This window comes from Nuphar pumila, chromosome 10, assembly GCF_984573655.1.
Source record: "Nuphar pumila chromosome 10, dmNupPumi1.hap1.1, whole genome shotgun sequence".
In the NCBI taxonomy this organism is placed as follows: Eukaryota; Viridiplantae; Streptophyta; class Magnoliopsida; order Nymphaeales; family Nymphaeaceae; genus Nuphar; species Nuphar pumila.
Window position 1 is genome coordinate 85,381,773 of NC_143258.1, and position 15,688 is coordinate 85,397,460.

Sequence of the window (15,688 nt, forward strand, 5' to 3'; positions counted from 1 at the left end):
CGCAGGGTTGTACCAACTGGCCATTTTTCCATCGATGGCCAGCTGGAACATTGCTGGAAATCAAATTTATTTTTTCCTTTTCTAAAGTTTGCCTCTTTCTGATGGCAGGCCAGCTACTGTTTGCCTCTTTCTGATGGCTGGCCAGCTACTGGTTGAGAAATGGATGGGCATGCATTTTTTTGTACAATTTTTTTAGTTTTTGGGCTGGTCAGCCATTTTTCCGACAGCCACGGGTCGGTATTGCCCTTGCCAAATGATGCCAACCTAGCCCAGCCCAGCAACTTTCTAGCCATGCCATTTCCCAACCAGCCATTCCTTTCTTTTAAGGTTTTACGGTTTTACCCCTTTTGATGGCCGGCCAAACATTTTCCAGCCATCCACCAGCCAGAAAATGGTCTTGCTGGCCGGGTGACACCGGCTTGGCTGGAAAATGGTTGAGCCTCATTTTTTTCCTTTTTTTTTTGTTTTTTTAGGCTTTTTTTATAAAGAAAACTTGTTTTTGTTTTTAACCATCCAAACAGGTGAAAAACCTGGTTTTTTCCAAATCAGGTTGGTCAAAGACTTGGTTTTTAGGCAAAACCTGGCTTGCCAAAAACCAGGTTTTGTGCCCTGTCATCCAAACAAACCCGTAAGAATGTTATTCCTAAAGTAGAGATAGATTAACAACTAACAAGCATAATGCTATTGATATCATTTACATATCTCCAACTACTTTCACAAGAGTAAACTTAAATATATACTACTGCAAGCTCATGAACAAACTTCAACTGACTCCTAAGTGTAGCCTGCATTTCTGAAGAAGAAAGCACAACTTTTTTTATGTCCCTTATTCATCAAAGTAAAAGAACAAAAAGATATCAAGACTACAACTTCTAGCATTGATGCATAAATAAGCTCATAGTTAGCATACTGGCACATTAATAGCAATATCCCATGATGACAAGGTTATTGATTACATCCAGATATTACATTTCTCTTGCAAACAAAAATTGTAAAGGTTGCAACAAGAAAGCATAACGCGCAAGACAGGTTATATTACCTCCAAATTCTTGCAAGAAATATATCCCAAGCACTCAACCAAAATCTTGAAAATGGATATCCCTTGTGGAAAAATGGAGCAGGACAATGAAGACATGCATGAAAATAACTGCCTTCCAAAGGAGGATGTAACTGAAATTGTAACTTGCAATAATGTAAAAATAACAAAGGGCCTCAAGAACAAAGCCGCATCACTCAAGTCCTCACTTCTGTGCTCTAAGATAAACAAAATCACTTGTTGCATAAGCTCAGATTGAGCCTTATCCCGACAAGAAAGCACCTAAAATGCATTACAATTAAAAACTTGAAGAAATGAACGCCAAGGTATACCAAGTGGCAGAAGTAGCATAAATACAAGGATTATCCATGCTTATCAAAGAATTAAAAGAAATTGCATGCAGCCTATCCCATGCAGATGAAGATATAAACAGATAAGCAACAAGGAAGAACATATTAGAAACTTTGCTGAAAAGATAAATTCGATGGAATAATAATTAGCACAGAGACTACAAAAGAATGCATATAAACTAAACCACTTAAAGAGAATGATGAACTGCTTTACATGCCAATTTTTTTATATCTGTCCTTAAACAAGTAACTACACATCATAGCATGAATTTCTTGTAATCAAGAACCACATTCCATTTTCTTCTAATTACAACTATATAGTTAAGAAACTAAAGATGCTCACAATTACTACCACAGTCTGTAAACAAGTAACAAAAGAACAGGCTAAGAAAGTTTAGGTAGTCAAGAACAACATTTCACTCTCCTACATCACAACTACATGGTAACTAAGACATTAAGATCTTTATAATAGTTTGAATGCATCATTATGAATGCTAGGAATGGTATCAATAACCAGGCTGTGATGTTTACTAGGAAACGATTTTTATTGATTCATCTCCGATGTAAAAGTACCAACTGATTCCTCATGATAAATGCTCAAGAATTTTGCTTGAACTCCAAGCGGAGGATTTTTATCTCGTATATGACACAAGTTGCCCGCTTGTTCAGACAGTTATTAAAAGCTCTACTGAAGGAAAATGTTTGCGAATGATTCTCATCAGCATTGTGAAAAATTACCGTAGAACGACAAATGCGAGCAGCAGCGCCAATATAAAGAAGAAATAAAACTCAAATCGGTGTCTTCATCAGAATCATCTCTCTGAACCGATGTTCCATCAGTAATATGATAAAAATCCTAATCACTCGTGCTCGAAACTGAAACACCCCCTTACTAGAAGCACAAATAGAGTTCACAAATAAGCACCAAATCATACTCCAACTCATGCTCTAAGTCTTAACAGGCATCAACTACGACGATTCTCGATTTAAAACCCTCATTTCTCCAACAAATTTCAACATTTCGAGTCCGAGTTTCCACAGCAAGTAACCAAAGATGACGCTAAACCAATGCAAAATCCAGAAAAAACAAAATTTTCACCTTGATGAAAGGATGAGTCTCCGGAGAGGCGAGTCGCCACCAGGGACGGCTCCGGAAGGCGAACCTGCATACGAAGCCGATCGCCTTGACGAAGACGCCGACGAACCGGGGGGTGCAGCCCTCGAGCCCGGCGAGGAGCTCCTGGAACGCAAGGTGGGGATCCATCCGGCCGTGCTTGACGAGGAGGCAGAGCTCGCGGACGGCCTGGTCGGCGACGGCAGCGGAGGTGGAGAGGAGGCACCGGGTGAGGGCTTCCTTCCCGGCGTCGGAGTGAAGGCCAAGGTGGGGCGGGGCGGAGCGGAGCTTCTCGAAGAGGGAGGCGACCGCGTGCCGCTGCATCGACGGCTCGCCGAAGCGGAGCCGCTCGAGAAATGGCGCGTAGGAGTTCATCTTCGCGCGGGGGATCGAACCTATCGTCGTGTCGAGGGGAAAGCGTTTTTGTACGCAGGGCAGGCGGAAGTGAAGCAGGAGTTCAAACGGGTCGTGTACGGGTTGGATCATGGCAGAATTGAATCTTGATCCGAATCTTAAGCAGCTTTTAGCGGGTCCGATTCCGAGTCTAGATCCGATGTAGTAAAGTCTAATCTGGATCCTAAATTTATGTTGCAGTGCTGGATCCCATGAAAAAAAAAAGGTCCGGAACAAGTTTTACTCGTAAAACGGTTCAAATTTTTTATCGAGTTTGATCCATATCCAGTGGACCTGAACCAACTTTTCTTCATGTTTGATTCATTTAATTTATGAACGTTTGTTAAATAGTGGGATTTTAATTTTGCATTAAAGATTGTATTTTATTGTCCAATATTTCCATCTATTTCTTATCAATATAATGAATATCAGGTCGATCGAGACCTACACTATTCGGTAACGGTAACATCTTATCAATCTAACCCAGAAACGTGAGATACAGTGTTCATTCTGTTTACTAGACTGCGTGTGTTGCACTCATTTAGGGCCGTCAATGGGTTGGGTTTGTGTCAGGTACCCGACCCAACAAAAACCCAAACTTTCACATATGAGCATGAAGAATGCAGACCAGACTATCATTCGTGCCTACCCGAATGTGACCCAGTAATATGTGGACGGGGTTTGGGTTATGATTTTTGTCAGGTAACCAATCTGATTGGGCTTGATCCTAGTGTTTTGTGTAATTTTGGCGAAAGTAATAGACTGAAATTATACAGATCCATGTTTGGGATTTCATTTTCGTGACTCAGCAAAACCCAAACCTGAACTTTTTTTTGGATTTATAACCCAAAGAAACCGCACCTAGCACGAAAACCTGGTTGTGCTGGCTCAGCCTGACATACCCATGGTCATCGTGCTGACAGCATAAAACTCCTAAGATAGGACCCCTGACCCTAAACATGATTGTTATTTGGTCAGGTTTGGGTACACCCTGATGTCTCGGATACCCCCATTGGCAGCCCTACCGATATTGCATAATAAAAAAGAACTCAATCCAAAGCGTGTTTTGCATTTGTTTAACCAAGACAAATACATATTTGAGGCCCAAATTTGATTGGCAACACGTGTTTCTGGATTTCTATATGGATGGCGCTAACGAGTCCAGATCTGGTGCAATATGATTGCACAAATTTTGTGCATTAAGCATCCGATCGCCCATCATCAGGTTTTGGGTCCTCCACCTGACAGGCTCGGTTCCAAGATGGAGGGTGATTAGGTTTTTAATGCACAAATATTTGTGCAATCATATTGCACCTGATCTTTTCACGCTATAAACGCTTCGGTCAAAACACGTGAGGCCAAAGCCCCGAGATCAATTCCCACTGAGATCATATTACGCCTTTCTAAATTAGGTTGTCACTTGGAGTTTACTCTGGTGGCCCTGGGTAGGGCGGTGGGCCTTGTTTCTAAGCAGGTTCCTCGTTAAAAAACAGAAAAAGAAAACATAAAATATCATAATTGCAGCAAGAGGTGGTTGTGTGATCGGACTGGCCCCTCTCTTAAAGAAAGGGGGCAACCAACATCAGGCAATACACAATCTCCTTGAATCACTAATCACTAGCCAAGTCCCGAGTTTGATAAGCCCATAACAAGCTTTGATTCAGTTAGCATTGCAGTTCTCCCTGTTCTTTGGGTAATTCATGGTTGAACACTTAAGATTCATCAAGGCAGAAAATTTCGAAGACGGACATAAGCCCACTCAGACCAAACAGACAAAAGCCAACTCAGACCAATCTAACAGAGGGAAAGGTCAGATTCAGAAATAACTAATACTTAATGATGCACCAAACTGTATGACCTAAACCAACATTTTCCCATATCTTGTTCACACAACTCTTCCCCCAAACATCGATTAGTTTACAATCATTCTTTGAGACATGCAACTGAAATCTAATTCTCACAGCATGGCTTTAATTATCACAAAAAATTGGTGACAAAAAAAATCTCTTTTGGGTGATCAATACACCCGTACGCCCCACAAGGTTATCATACCAAAGAGAAGATCAAAAAAAAAAAAAAAGAGCTTGATAAGCCCATTAATGAAAAACATAACAAGCTCGATTACAAATTTGCACATGCTCCTTGGATTATCAGCAAGCCAAGAATGTAGTGTGGATGTCAGGTTACATGAGCCTCAGTTCATACTCACCAGCCATTGTTATGTATCTCACCCATGGAAGAGCCTGATATCCACTTTTTTCGATGATTTTGAGGTACCGGACCTGCAAGACAGGAAGAAAAATATGTATTCACTATGACCCAGAATAAAAGCAGTCACAAGTTGTCAATCAGTTGCTTCTGCATTTAGGCTAAATCTAGCAGGCATTCCAACTCAAATACACCAATTTTTTACCCCGATGGGTACCTGATGTTTACACTAGCATTCACCAAAAATACAATGAACATTGAGACATTGTATGCTTCCACTACAGTACGATGAAGTTCATGATGAACCACTATAAAGACCAATAGCAGCACAAATCATCCCCCACTTCAATTTAGAAATATCCACACAGAAGTCCACATACCTGAGGAAGGATGGTACCAAGGGGAAAAGGAAGAGAAAAGATGCTTGAATGCCTCAACAAGAAAAAACAAAAAGCTCCGAAAGGAACATAATATATTAAGAACCATCACAAAAGCAGTTCGCACCATACCAAGGGGAAAAGGAAGAGAAAAGATGCTTGAATGCCTCAACAAGAAAAAACAAAAAGCTCCGGAAGGAACATAATATATTAAGAACCATCACAAAAGCAGTTTGCACCATTTAGATCTCTCTCTCTCTCTCTCTCTCTCTCTCTCTCTCTCTCTCTCTCTCTCTCTCTCTCTCTCTCTCTCTCTCTCTCTCTCTGCATAGCCTAGCTGATGTTTAGCCCTAAGCAGGATTCAAATCCAAGACACTGTTGATAACATGCAACCAGACATTAGAAAAATAGAGATTAAATAATAAAAGGAAGCCTGTCATTGGGGAAGGAACCTTATGAAAAGAGGGTAGAATAGATAGAAACCATGAGCATGAAAAATTTTGAACTTACCTTTAGTATTGAGAAGTTACTCTTGAAAAGAAAACCAGTATGACATGAAAATTCATGAACTCCTTTAGTGAAAGGTTGTTAGGACAGCAGAGACAATGAATTGCAGTTAATACAGCAGTTTCCAACTGATTTCTCAGCATTTTTTTTCTGGTTTCTTTTGAGGAAGGTTCTAAATTATCATAATACAGTTGTTTATACAGCATAGAAACTGCTGAAAGCACAACTTATTGTGTTGCTCATTTCATCTTAAATTCATTTTGATATGATGTGAAGCAACAACTCCTTGGGGTTAAACAGAACTATTTCAATTTTGGTTCAAGAACTTTTTCTAGGTACATGCTTGACAAGTGATTCTTCTCTTCTCCACCTGACTCTGTGCATGTCTTTCAGATATTTGCCATTTTCTAGTCAATAATTGAAGACAAGCACTTCTGATGAAAAGGAAAAAGATATATGTTGCTCATTTTTAGAAGTACAATGCAAACTGTATCAAATTCGCTAATTTTTAGAAGTACAACACAAATTGTGTCAAATTCGTTTTCCAAAGGCAACTACTGGCTGAGTTAATTCTAGCATTACCACCGGTGAATGTTATCTTCTAATCATAAACATGACAAGATAAGTTCTATATTCAAAAGAATACTTGCCACAGTTTGGCCAAATATTGAAACAGCAGCCCATATAACTTTCAAACTATACCAAGCAAAACCTCCTACTCAGATTCATGCACAAAATGATAGAACGAGCATGTACTAAGTTGGATTGCAAATGACACTTTCGATTGGGTTATGCTGCATCATTTTCACTGCCACTACAATATCTTAGATGAGATATTCCACTACTATTTGATATTAATGTAGGTTTAGGAGCTTCTATTGTAACTGCTCATGGTCTAGACCCACTGGGTTTCTGTTTCTATTGAAATAAGTTTAGTATTTATCCTATAAAAAAGAAGATGATATCCTTCAAAACTGTGTCATGGTAAAATCATCCAATGCATATAAGATGCACAGGAACAACAAACTTCACAAGGCAGAAAAGGTAGGTAGGACAAGGAAAAACCTGTATCCCAGAGACGGTAAAGTATGGGATTTCAAACTTCACACGAATAGGGGCCTTCTTCTCTGGAGTTCCTTCTTCTGCAGTTATACTTGGCAGAATGAATTGTGCCCTCAACATGTATTCCTGGAGAATCAATAAAATGTAAATTCATGAAAACTAAAACAACAATTTCATAGAGAACACCATTGATCACCTGAAAAAAACTATTACCTACTTCCTATGATAAGCTATAAGAAGGAGATGCAAACTAGGAAAAAACAGTATTAACTCCATACACACCTTTCCACCTTGAAACGACTTTATTTTCCAAACTAATGAATCATTTTCAGGAGCATATGCAGCAGAACCCATAGAAGTCCGTACATTAGGGTTGGTAGCATCTGAAGGTACAGGAAGCTCAATTTCAACATTTGTTGCAGTGCTGTTAACAAGAATACCAATAATATCATAAAGACAATAACAACTCAGTATTAAAACCAATACAATGAAGTGATGAATTCGAGCAAACATAGAATAAAGAAAGAATCTACCTCCGTTCCTTGAATTGGCTCCTAGCTTTAACCATGAACTCTATACGACTTCTTGAGTGCCTTTCAACTTGAGCTTCTACCCATATCAAAGGTTTTACCTACAAAAGTTAAGAATTTTAGGTTTTAGTATGGAGGAAGATGCAGGGGCCACACACACACACACACACACACAGAGAGAGAGAGACCTGAGTGCTAAGTCTATATGTCATCAAGTCAAAAGATCCATCAGGAGGTACAAAGGATATGGTACGGTCATTTTCAAAACGGGCCAAGCGAACACACCTGAAACAAAGGTGAAAATCAGAAACATTAAATCCTGGTGGAGATGCAGGACAAACGTTATTTAAATTGCACTGTCCACAAGCTAAAATATTTCTTAAGACCTGCAAGAAGAACAGGTTGATTACATACTGGTGGAATTTGATGTCATCCAGGTCAATCGCTTTTCCTTTTGCCGATCGCCCTTGAGCCTCCAAGAGTACTCGATCATTTAGGCCTAGTTTACACTCAGGCATGCCACTGAAAAGAACAAGGTGCCAGATTAGTTGTAAGAATTTGTTCCAAGATGGAAACAAAAGGAGATAAACATAACGATTTTGCAATGATGAATAATTGGCTGAAGTGTTATCCTTGAGTTTATTGATATATCTATCCATCTGTCCATCGGCGTACCTCTTTATGCATCTTATGCATAGCCCTGCATGTACACACAACATATGTGATGAGTTGTGGAGCCTGATTCACTGTTTTTGCCCCTGCAGGAAGGGGGGTCCGGGGGCTCCCCCCGGCGCGGGTCCCAGAAGAAATTTTTTCTGGGGCTTATGTTTGGGACCCGGTTTTCAGTGGATCCGACCCGATTTGGTTAGGGTTAAGGTTGTCGCCCTTGCCTTGTTTATATTCTCGCTTTTCTTTCCCGAACTTGTAACTGTCTGTTAAGAGTAATAAAATTTCTCTCTGGGCGGCCGTGGTTTTTTACTCTCTCTCGGATTTGAGGAGAGGTTTTTCCACGTAAATCTGTGTTCTTCTTGTGTTTTGTTTGATCGTTCTTGTTCTTTGTTTCCTTTTGATTGTCTCTTGCTCGTGGTTTTTCCTAACAATATGTGCAAAGGCACACATGCTCATGTTCGGAACCATATATCTAGGGATGCACACGACCCGAGATTCGGCTCAAATAAAAAAAATAGCTGTTCAAGCTTGGCTTGAGCTCGAGCCGAGCTTGAACAGTTTTTTTCCAAACTCGGCTCGAGTCGAACTCGAGCTTGGCTTGGCTCGAGCCGAGCCGAGCATTTTTTTATTTAAAAAAAAATGAGCTGCACTGAAAACAGTGGGTTTCGAACTACCCACCTCCTCTGTAAAAAGCTAACACCTTACCCGTCTGATCAAGGCCATTTGATGTGTTAAATTTGCAAACATAAATTGTACATATACTATACCTTGTGAATTATATAACTACACAAACCGAGCTTAATCGAGCTCAACCAAGCTCGATTGCCTGATCAAGCTCGGCTCGTTAATGTGTACCGAGCTTGAGCCTGAGCTTGTTTATCTACCCAAACAAGTTCAAGCTGAGCTTAAACGAGTCGAGCCCGAGCTAGCTCAGCTTGTTGTGCATCCCTACATATATCCAACAAATAAAATTCTTATAGACCTTGCTCTTTCCGCATAGATATTGAAACCAACGCTCTTAAAATCATCTGTCTAGTGACTGCTACAATATTTTATCTTGGTTAGTGGAGGGATGGAGAAAGGCAGCAGGCTTGTTTTTCTATTGATATTGAGTGCACCAGGACCCAATTCTCAACTATCTCAAACCTAAATCAATGATGCAAGTTTGGCAACCTAGTTGGCATACCAAGAGAAGATGACATACCTCAAATATGTTCTCATTTTCAATGCACCAACTACATCAGATCGAATAATCTGGCCATTGCTATTTACGAGTATGTTGACACTTTCTACCACATCCAAAAACACCTAAAAATACAGGCACTAAGCATCCAGACTTAAAAATTAAAGCATAATATTTCTGTAATAAAGACAAAAGCAGACCTACTTCATTTTTCTTGTATTGTATTCCTTCACTGCGCCAAGAAACTGCATTTGTTACAGCCATGGGAGGACGCTGTGCAACTTCCATCCTGTAAGCATCGGTTTTAATGAACTCACTAAGAATCTTAGCCTCAGTATACTGGGGGTAGCCAAAGTCCATCATTTCATCTAGTAATTCATACTGAAAAATAATAAAAATATCCAAAATTCAGTTCAAGAATATAAATCTCGAAATAGATGTGTACATTAAACATTGTACAGGATAATAAAAAAAAGGATCATCTTACCACAACAACAAAATTATCTCTAAGAGATTCTTCTTCTAACCCTTCAAAGTAATGCTTAAAGACCTGTCCCATCAACACAAACAGAAATAGATATTACCTAATGACAACTTTTTCAACTTAAGGCAGACTGTTACTCAAGAAAAAGAGAGAGTATCCATATATTAAGTAAAATCATTTTTATCAAGAAACCTTACATCAACAACCCTGTGTAGAAACAGGAGAAGACTAGCAGCATTGCAGTTCTGCCTGGAAGCTATCATGAGATAAACATTGTTGTGTTGAATGAACATATAAGTCACACCGTTATCATAGACAACTGGATTTTGAGAATCAGGGTCCCCCTGTCACATATAATGGGAAAGATCAATATGGCACATCAACATACAATTCAAAAGCCTCTTCAACCTGATAATTGGTTTGAGTTTATGAATGAAGAACCAAAATAATGAAAACCAGTTGAAAAATAAATAAAAATTATCAACAAAATTCTTTGACAGATGAACCAGATATTTTCAGTAAAAGAAAGTGTGAAAAAAGAAACATATAATATGACTAAATAAACTGAGATCTAAGTATATGCCACGAGAGGCAGATTCAAAAAGAGGGATGGAACACAAGAACAGGGTCAGAGTCTGTGTATGTGTGTGCATAGGTGTCAATATGGCTGTGTAGAATTGATGAGTTTACTTTGAAGAAGGAATCTAGTTATTTGTTAAGCATATATATTTACCTATGTTTCATCAAATCACCTGACTGCACTTAGATGCTTTTGAACATACAGGTGCTATATAGAGGCCACAGGCAACTCTTTAAGGGTTTTGCTTGAATACTCATACATAGATACATAATTGTGAAAATAAATTCTTTAAGTTCTTCCATGCAACACTTACCATAATAAATTCAAAACTCAGGCAGGTTTTTTGCAGCTTGGCTGCTTTTGTGGTAGAAGACATACAAGAATGGCTCTCATGCAATGGTAATAGTCCCCTCTCTTCGGAACCATGCTTCCAAGTTGTAAAACAGCCATGTGCTACCCAACAAAAATATATAGCAGTGACTAAAACTATTCTCATACATGATGTTTCATAAGATCATAACACCACTCCCCCCAACCCCACCCCAGTGTAAAACTTTAACCTATAAATCATTTTTGCCACTTAACATACGACAATATTGACACATATGCAGCCATAGTAGTAAATAACACAAAAGGTGTATATATTAACCTAAATTGACCGGACGAGAACCTAACGTGGACAATGCAAGCAGGATACTTATACACCAATATAGGAAACACAAAAATGCAAAGAATTTCAAACGAAAGTTTGGAGAAGCCATATGGTGGAAGCATCATGCCAGAGATAGGATGGGCCTAAAGAGTGATAAGGAAATTAGTGGATTTTGAAAGGTTTTTGCAACATTCTAGATTCAACACTTGAAAGCAAGCATGAATTCCAAATAGCAAATCAGATTACAAGCAATGGTGGAAAGCTCCTGATGTACAAGTTTCTTAAATAGAAGCTAATCATTGCAAAACTGAAATACAAGCACGCTACATCCAAGATGCATCATCACCTTAGGGTTCTTTAAATATGCGCTTCTAGGGAGACATTTTATAAGCCTAGTAAGCAAGTTCATAACTGTCGCCGAAATATGAACTACTCAGAGCTAAAGTTGGAAGCAGGAAAAGAAAAAGAAACCTAATTAGAAAGAAGTATGTTGAAAAACCAAAAGAATGGCACTAGGGGGGATGGCAGTGGACCGGTCTGTCAGAACCCGCCCCATTTGGGGTGGGGATGGAGGACATGAAACGGGGAATGGACCGGGCATGGAGGTGAAAATCCAAACCCGTGCGGGGATGGACTTACTCTTTCCCCCGCCCTGCCCCAACCGCCCCCGATCGCCATTATTATACCTTTAATATTTTATAAAATGACATTTAAATCCTTTTATATATATATACTAACCCTAAGTTCCACAACCCCTTTCTCTTCTTTCTCCTTCCTCAAACGAGTCTAACCCAGTGGCTTAGGGATGGCAGTGGACCCGGAGAAAATAGGGATCCATCGTAACCCGCCCCATTTGGGGCGGGGATGGAGGACATGAAGCAGGGAATGCACCGGGGATGGAGGTGAAAATCAAAACCCGTGGGGGGATGGAGGGCAAAATTTTGAGACAGGGCAGGGGTGGAGAGCTTGTACCCTTCACCCGCCCTGGTCCACTGTCATCCCTAAATGGCACTATCCTGATGAGATTTTATCTATGACAATGAACTCGCTAAATCTCAAAGTATAAAGACCAAATTCAACCTCAAATTGATGCAAACCTAAGCTGGATGTGATGCAAAAATACAATGAAAGTAATAGCAGAAACAAGCCAAATAAAAAGTAGAGAAAACATTTTCTCCTTTAGACACTAATAAAACAAACAAGGGCAATACCTAAAATAGAAAAAGAACAACCGTCAAATAACCAGTCTATAACTAGTTACATATTCTAACTAAAATAATGAAAATGGTGATGAAGACAATGATGATAATAGAAGACAGACTAACTCCAACAAGAAGTCATGTTCTACTAAATAGAAAAGGGAAGCCGAAATAAAACGGATGCAATATAAAAAAAAAACCTAAAGCAGATTGTGGGCAACCAAAACAAGTACAAATACGAGCCAAATTTCACCAAATCAAGACAAAGTAGATCAAAAAATAGAATAAATTACACTGAAAGAACGAACTTCCAGTAATCGAAATAGCCAAATTAAGCCCCAGAACAACCAGATTATGATCACTCAAGATCATAACTGAAACGAAAACAAAATCAATCCAAATTCCAACAACGAATTATTCAATTCAACAAAGAACCACAATTCCAACGGCAAATGCAAACCAAATCTGACCAACCAACAAGACCAATTGACGTTAGAAATCCAATAAACCGAAACATATCTTCCCAAATGTCCATGAAAACCCATGAACTCAAATCAAAAGGACCACCAAAAGAATTCCACCCAATAGAAAAAAACCCATCAAACTGACCTCCTTTTCGATGAGCTTCATGAAGAAACGTTCCGCCTGCAACGCCGAGACATCACCGCGGTAGTCGCGCGACACCAAAACCCGCCCCTTTATATCGAGAAGAAAGAGAGCCGAGGCGGCCCCGGCCATCGATCTCTATGGTTTTCCTTCGCCCCCTCTTCACACTCTCCTTCCTCTTCTCCGCAGATCAGATCCAAGAAGAAGGAAAAAAACCCGTCTCGTTCCGGCGGCAATATCGATATTTCGGGGATGTTCAAGGGGCACCACCGTCATAACGGTGCTCCCTCGATCGCTCCCGAGCAGCCTTCGGTACAATAATGGAGGAGCAACAAGAGGGCTCGTCGATCTTCGTTTGGTCCGAAAGGAGAGAGGAGAAAAATGAAGAACAAAAGAAGATGATGAATTAAAAACGTTCATGTATTGTTTTATTCCTGTGCAAACTTTCGTGAGAATTCCATTTAGCGGAAAACCTTTTGCTCCTAATCCCAAAACAAGATTCATGTTTCTGAATTTCCTGATACACACCTTTTATTTTCTGAAAACTGCCAAAACAAAGTCCTTCCTTTATTATAATTCTAAACATATGCCCCGTTATTGTTTCTCTCTCCTTGTGACCTGCATGCCATGTCACGCCCACATGGTTTATGGAATAGGGATCCCCATGTTTCCATGGAGAGCAGATCAGGAGCATTGTGATTGCACACTTTTACTCTTGGTGTGCGGCTGAACGTCGCGTGCAATAACATTGCATACAAAATGGTCACTTCATCTATTGTTGGGCCCAGCAGTACAGCAACACACATTTAATATGCAATGTGATTGCACCTGATCCGCCCTTCCATCATTGCACCTGATCTTTCCTCGTTTCCATGGACTCTTACATAGGAGAGAAGGTGGAGTAACAGCACGGACGGGAGCCACCCGACACGATTACTTTAACATATGAAAAAAAAAAACTATAAAGAAAACATAAATATGTCAAGAGGTTATAAAGTGTTTTTATTTGGTCTAACATCACAATAAAATGTAATATCTCAAAATGACTGACATTTTTAAATGTTTCATTTTTCAAGAATATACTGGCTTTTAAAATACAAATATCTTTTTCTAAGATATATATTTAATATTTATCTTTAAATTGGTCGATGAATAACTTAACGGATACAAAACAAAAAACTTACGAAATCCCCTCCATTTTGCACCCCTACACAGAAGAGCGCCCAAAGAAAACGCTAAACCCCTAACACAATATACTTGCTGTCCATGCAGAACCCCAAACTCACCACGTATGATCAGAGCCTCCCACGTGTCAACTTCCCACCAACGCGTCGACCACCTTCTCCACCACCCTCCCTCATATAAACCACCCCTCTTCCTCACCACTCCCACCTCCCAAAAAACTTCCAACTCTGAACAAAAGCCACCCTTCTTCCACTGCAATCCTTCTCACTTTGACGATGGCGGAGCAGCAGCAATACCACGGAGTGATGGAGAAGATCCAAGAGAAGTCTCCCTCGGCCTCTCAGGTGGTGGCGGTGCTCGCCCTCTTCCCCGTCGGCGGCACCCTCCTCACCCTCTCCGGCGTCACCCTCACCGGCACCCTCATCGGCCTCGCCCTCCTCACCCCTCTCTTTCTCCTCTTCAGCCCCATCCTCGTCCCCGCCGCCATCCTCATCGCGCTCGCCGTCTCTGCCTTCCTCGCCTCCGCCGCCTTCGGGCTCACCGCCCTCTCCTCCTTCTCCTGGCTCTACAGGCAGGTCTCCGGCAAGGGCGGGCCCGTCACCGAGCAGATCGAGCACATCAAGCGCCGAGCCCAGGAGGCCGCCCATCATGCAACCCAGCGAACCCAGGACGTGGCCGGCCAGGTCGGCCAGAGTAGTAGGACGGTTTTGGGGTCTGGGTTTTAAAGGTGTTAATAATGTGTAGTAAGGGTTGCATGTTGTGTACACAGATTACTTAGTGCGGTGTGTGTTAGAGTGGTGTGACGTGAGAGATGTGTGGGTGCTTTGTGTTAGTGTGAATAAGCTGGCTCTTCCTGTTACAATTGTTACTGTTTCTGGCTTTCTTCTACTGTTGGTGGTGGTGTTTCGTTTCGTTTCGTTTTTTTCTTATTTGTGTCGACTCTTCTGTCTTTCTCGAAAATGATGGTGATGTAAATCTCATTCTCGTTTCAAAGCAGTGGTGGTCTCTCTCTCTCTGTGAATTCTTTGTGTCTCTGAAGACACTGATATCAAACAACTACCAGGAATTCAAATACATCTTCATAGCCTCGCTCTCTGAGGAGTGGTGGTCATTGGCAAGCATCTGCTGTGACGCGGCCGGCCGCTCCAGTGTAAGGGATGCATGCTAGCAATGCAGATGGCAATATCCCAGGGGGTAGACGTCTTCGTTTCATCAGTGGCTGAGGTTTGGTGATATTGAAAATCCATGGTGATTTTCAATATCCACCACTCATCCTGGTGGGTCACGGGCTGGATGCCAAGTTCAGAACAATTGAAAATCAACATTAATGATGGCTTTTACAATATCATTAGATCCAATTCAAACCAAGGTTCTCCTGGTGTTAGCAACCTGAAAGGAGAGTTGACACGTTGCGTTACGATGCACCACCCGTGTCTTGCGCTGAGCTGTCTTTTGCTCCAAAGTCTGGCGATCGCCTCCCTCCTTTCCCCGAGAACATATAACCTGCTTCGCCGGGAAAGAGGAGCCGACGGTTGTCGTTTGCGTTGCCATGC

General features: G+C 40.9%; 3 protein-coding genes across 3 annotated transcripts in view; 1 reads left to right on the forward strand and 2 right to left on the reverse strand.

The window, feature by feature from the left end:
• Window positions 1–3,063, reverse strand: part of RST1 (ARM repeat superfamily protein) — a 77,594-nt gene extending 74,531 nt beyond the window's left edge. Inside the window, exons 1-2 of the mRNA XM_090018451.1 lie at window positions 2,486–3,063; window positions 1,040–1,318 (exon numbers count right to left, since the gene is read on the reverse strand). Coding sequence (XP_089874577.1) covers window positions 1,040–1,318; window positions 2,486–2,986 — 780 coding nt within the window. The 5' untranslated portion in view covers window positions 2,987–3,063. The remainder of the gene's footprint in view (window positions 1–1,039; window positions 1,319–2,485) is intronic.
• A 1,252-nt stretch (window positions 3,064–4,315) lies between these two features.
• LOC149827160 (AP-1 complex subunit mu-2-like) lies at window positions 4,316–13,357 on the reverse strand. The gene is made up of 11 exons (XM_090020243.1): window positions 12,954–13,357; window positions 10,111–10,257; window positions 9,917–9,979; window positions 9,634–9,810; window positions 9,451–9,554; window positions 7,992–8,099; window positions 7,766–7,862; window positions 7,581–7,678; window positions 7,330–7,471; window positions 7,051–7,173; window positions 4,316–5,175 (listed from the first exon to the last, which is right to left on the reverse strand). The coding sequence occupies exons 1-11, from the start codon at window positions 13,080–13,082 to the stop codon at window positions 5,077–5,079; spliced, it is 1,287 nt and encodes a 428-aa protein (XP_089876369.1). The 5' UTR covers window positions 13,083–13,357; the 3' UTR covers window positions 4,316–5,076.
• A 1,053-nt stretch (window positions 13,358–14,410) lies between these two features.
• Window positions 14,411–14,860, forward strand: LOC149827161 (oleosin H2-like). Its single transcript, XM_090018452.1, has one exon. It carries the CDS (start codon window positions 14,411–14,413, stop codon window positions 14,858–14,860), a length of 450 nt encoding a protein of 149 aa, XP_089874578.1.
• Window positions 14,861–15,688: the final 828 nt, after the last annotated feature.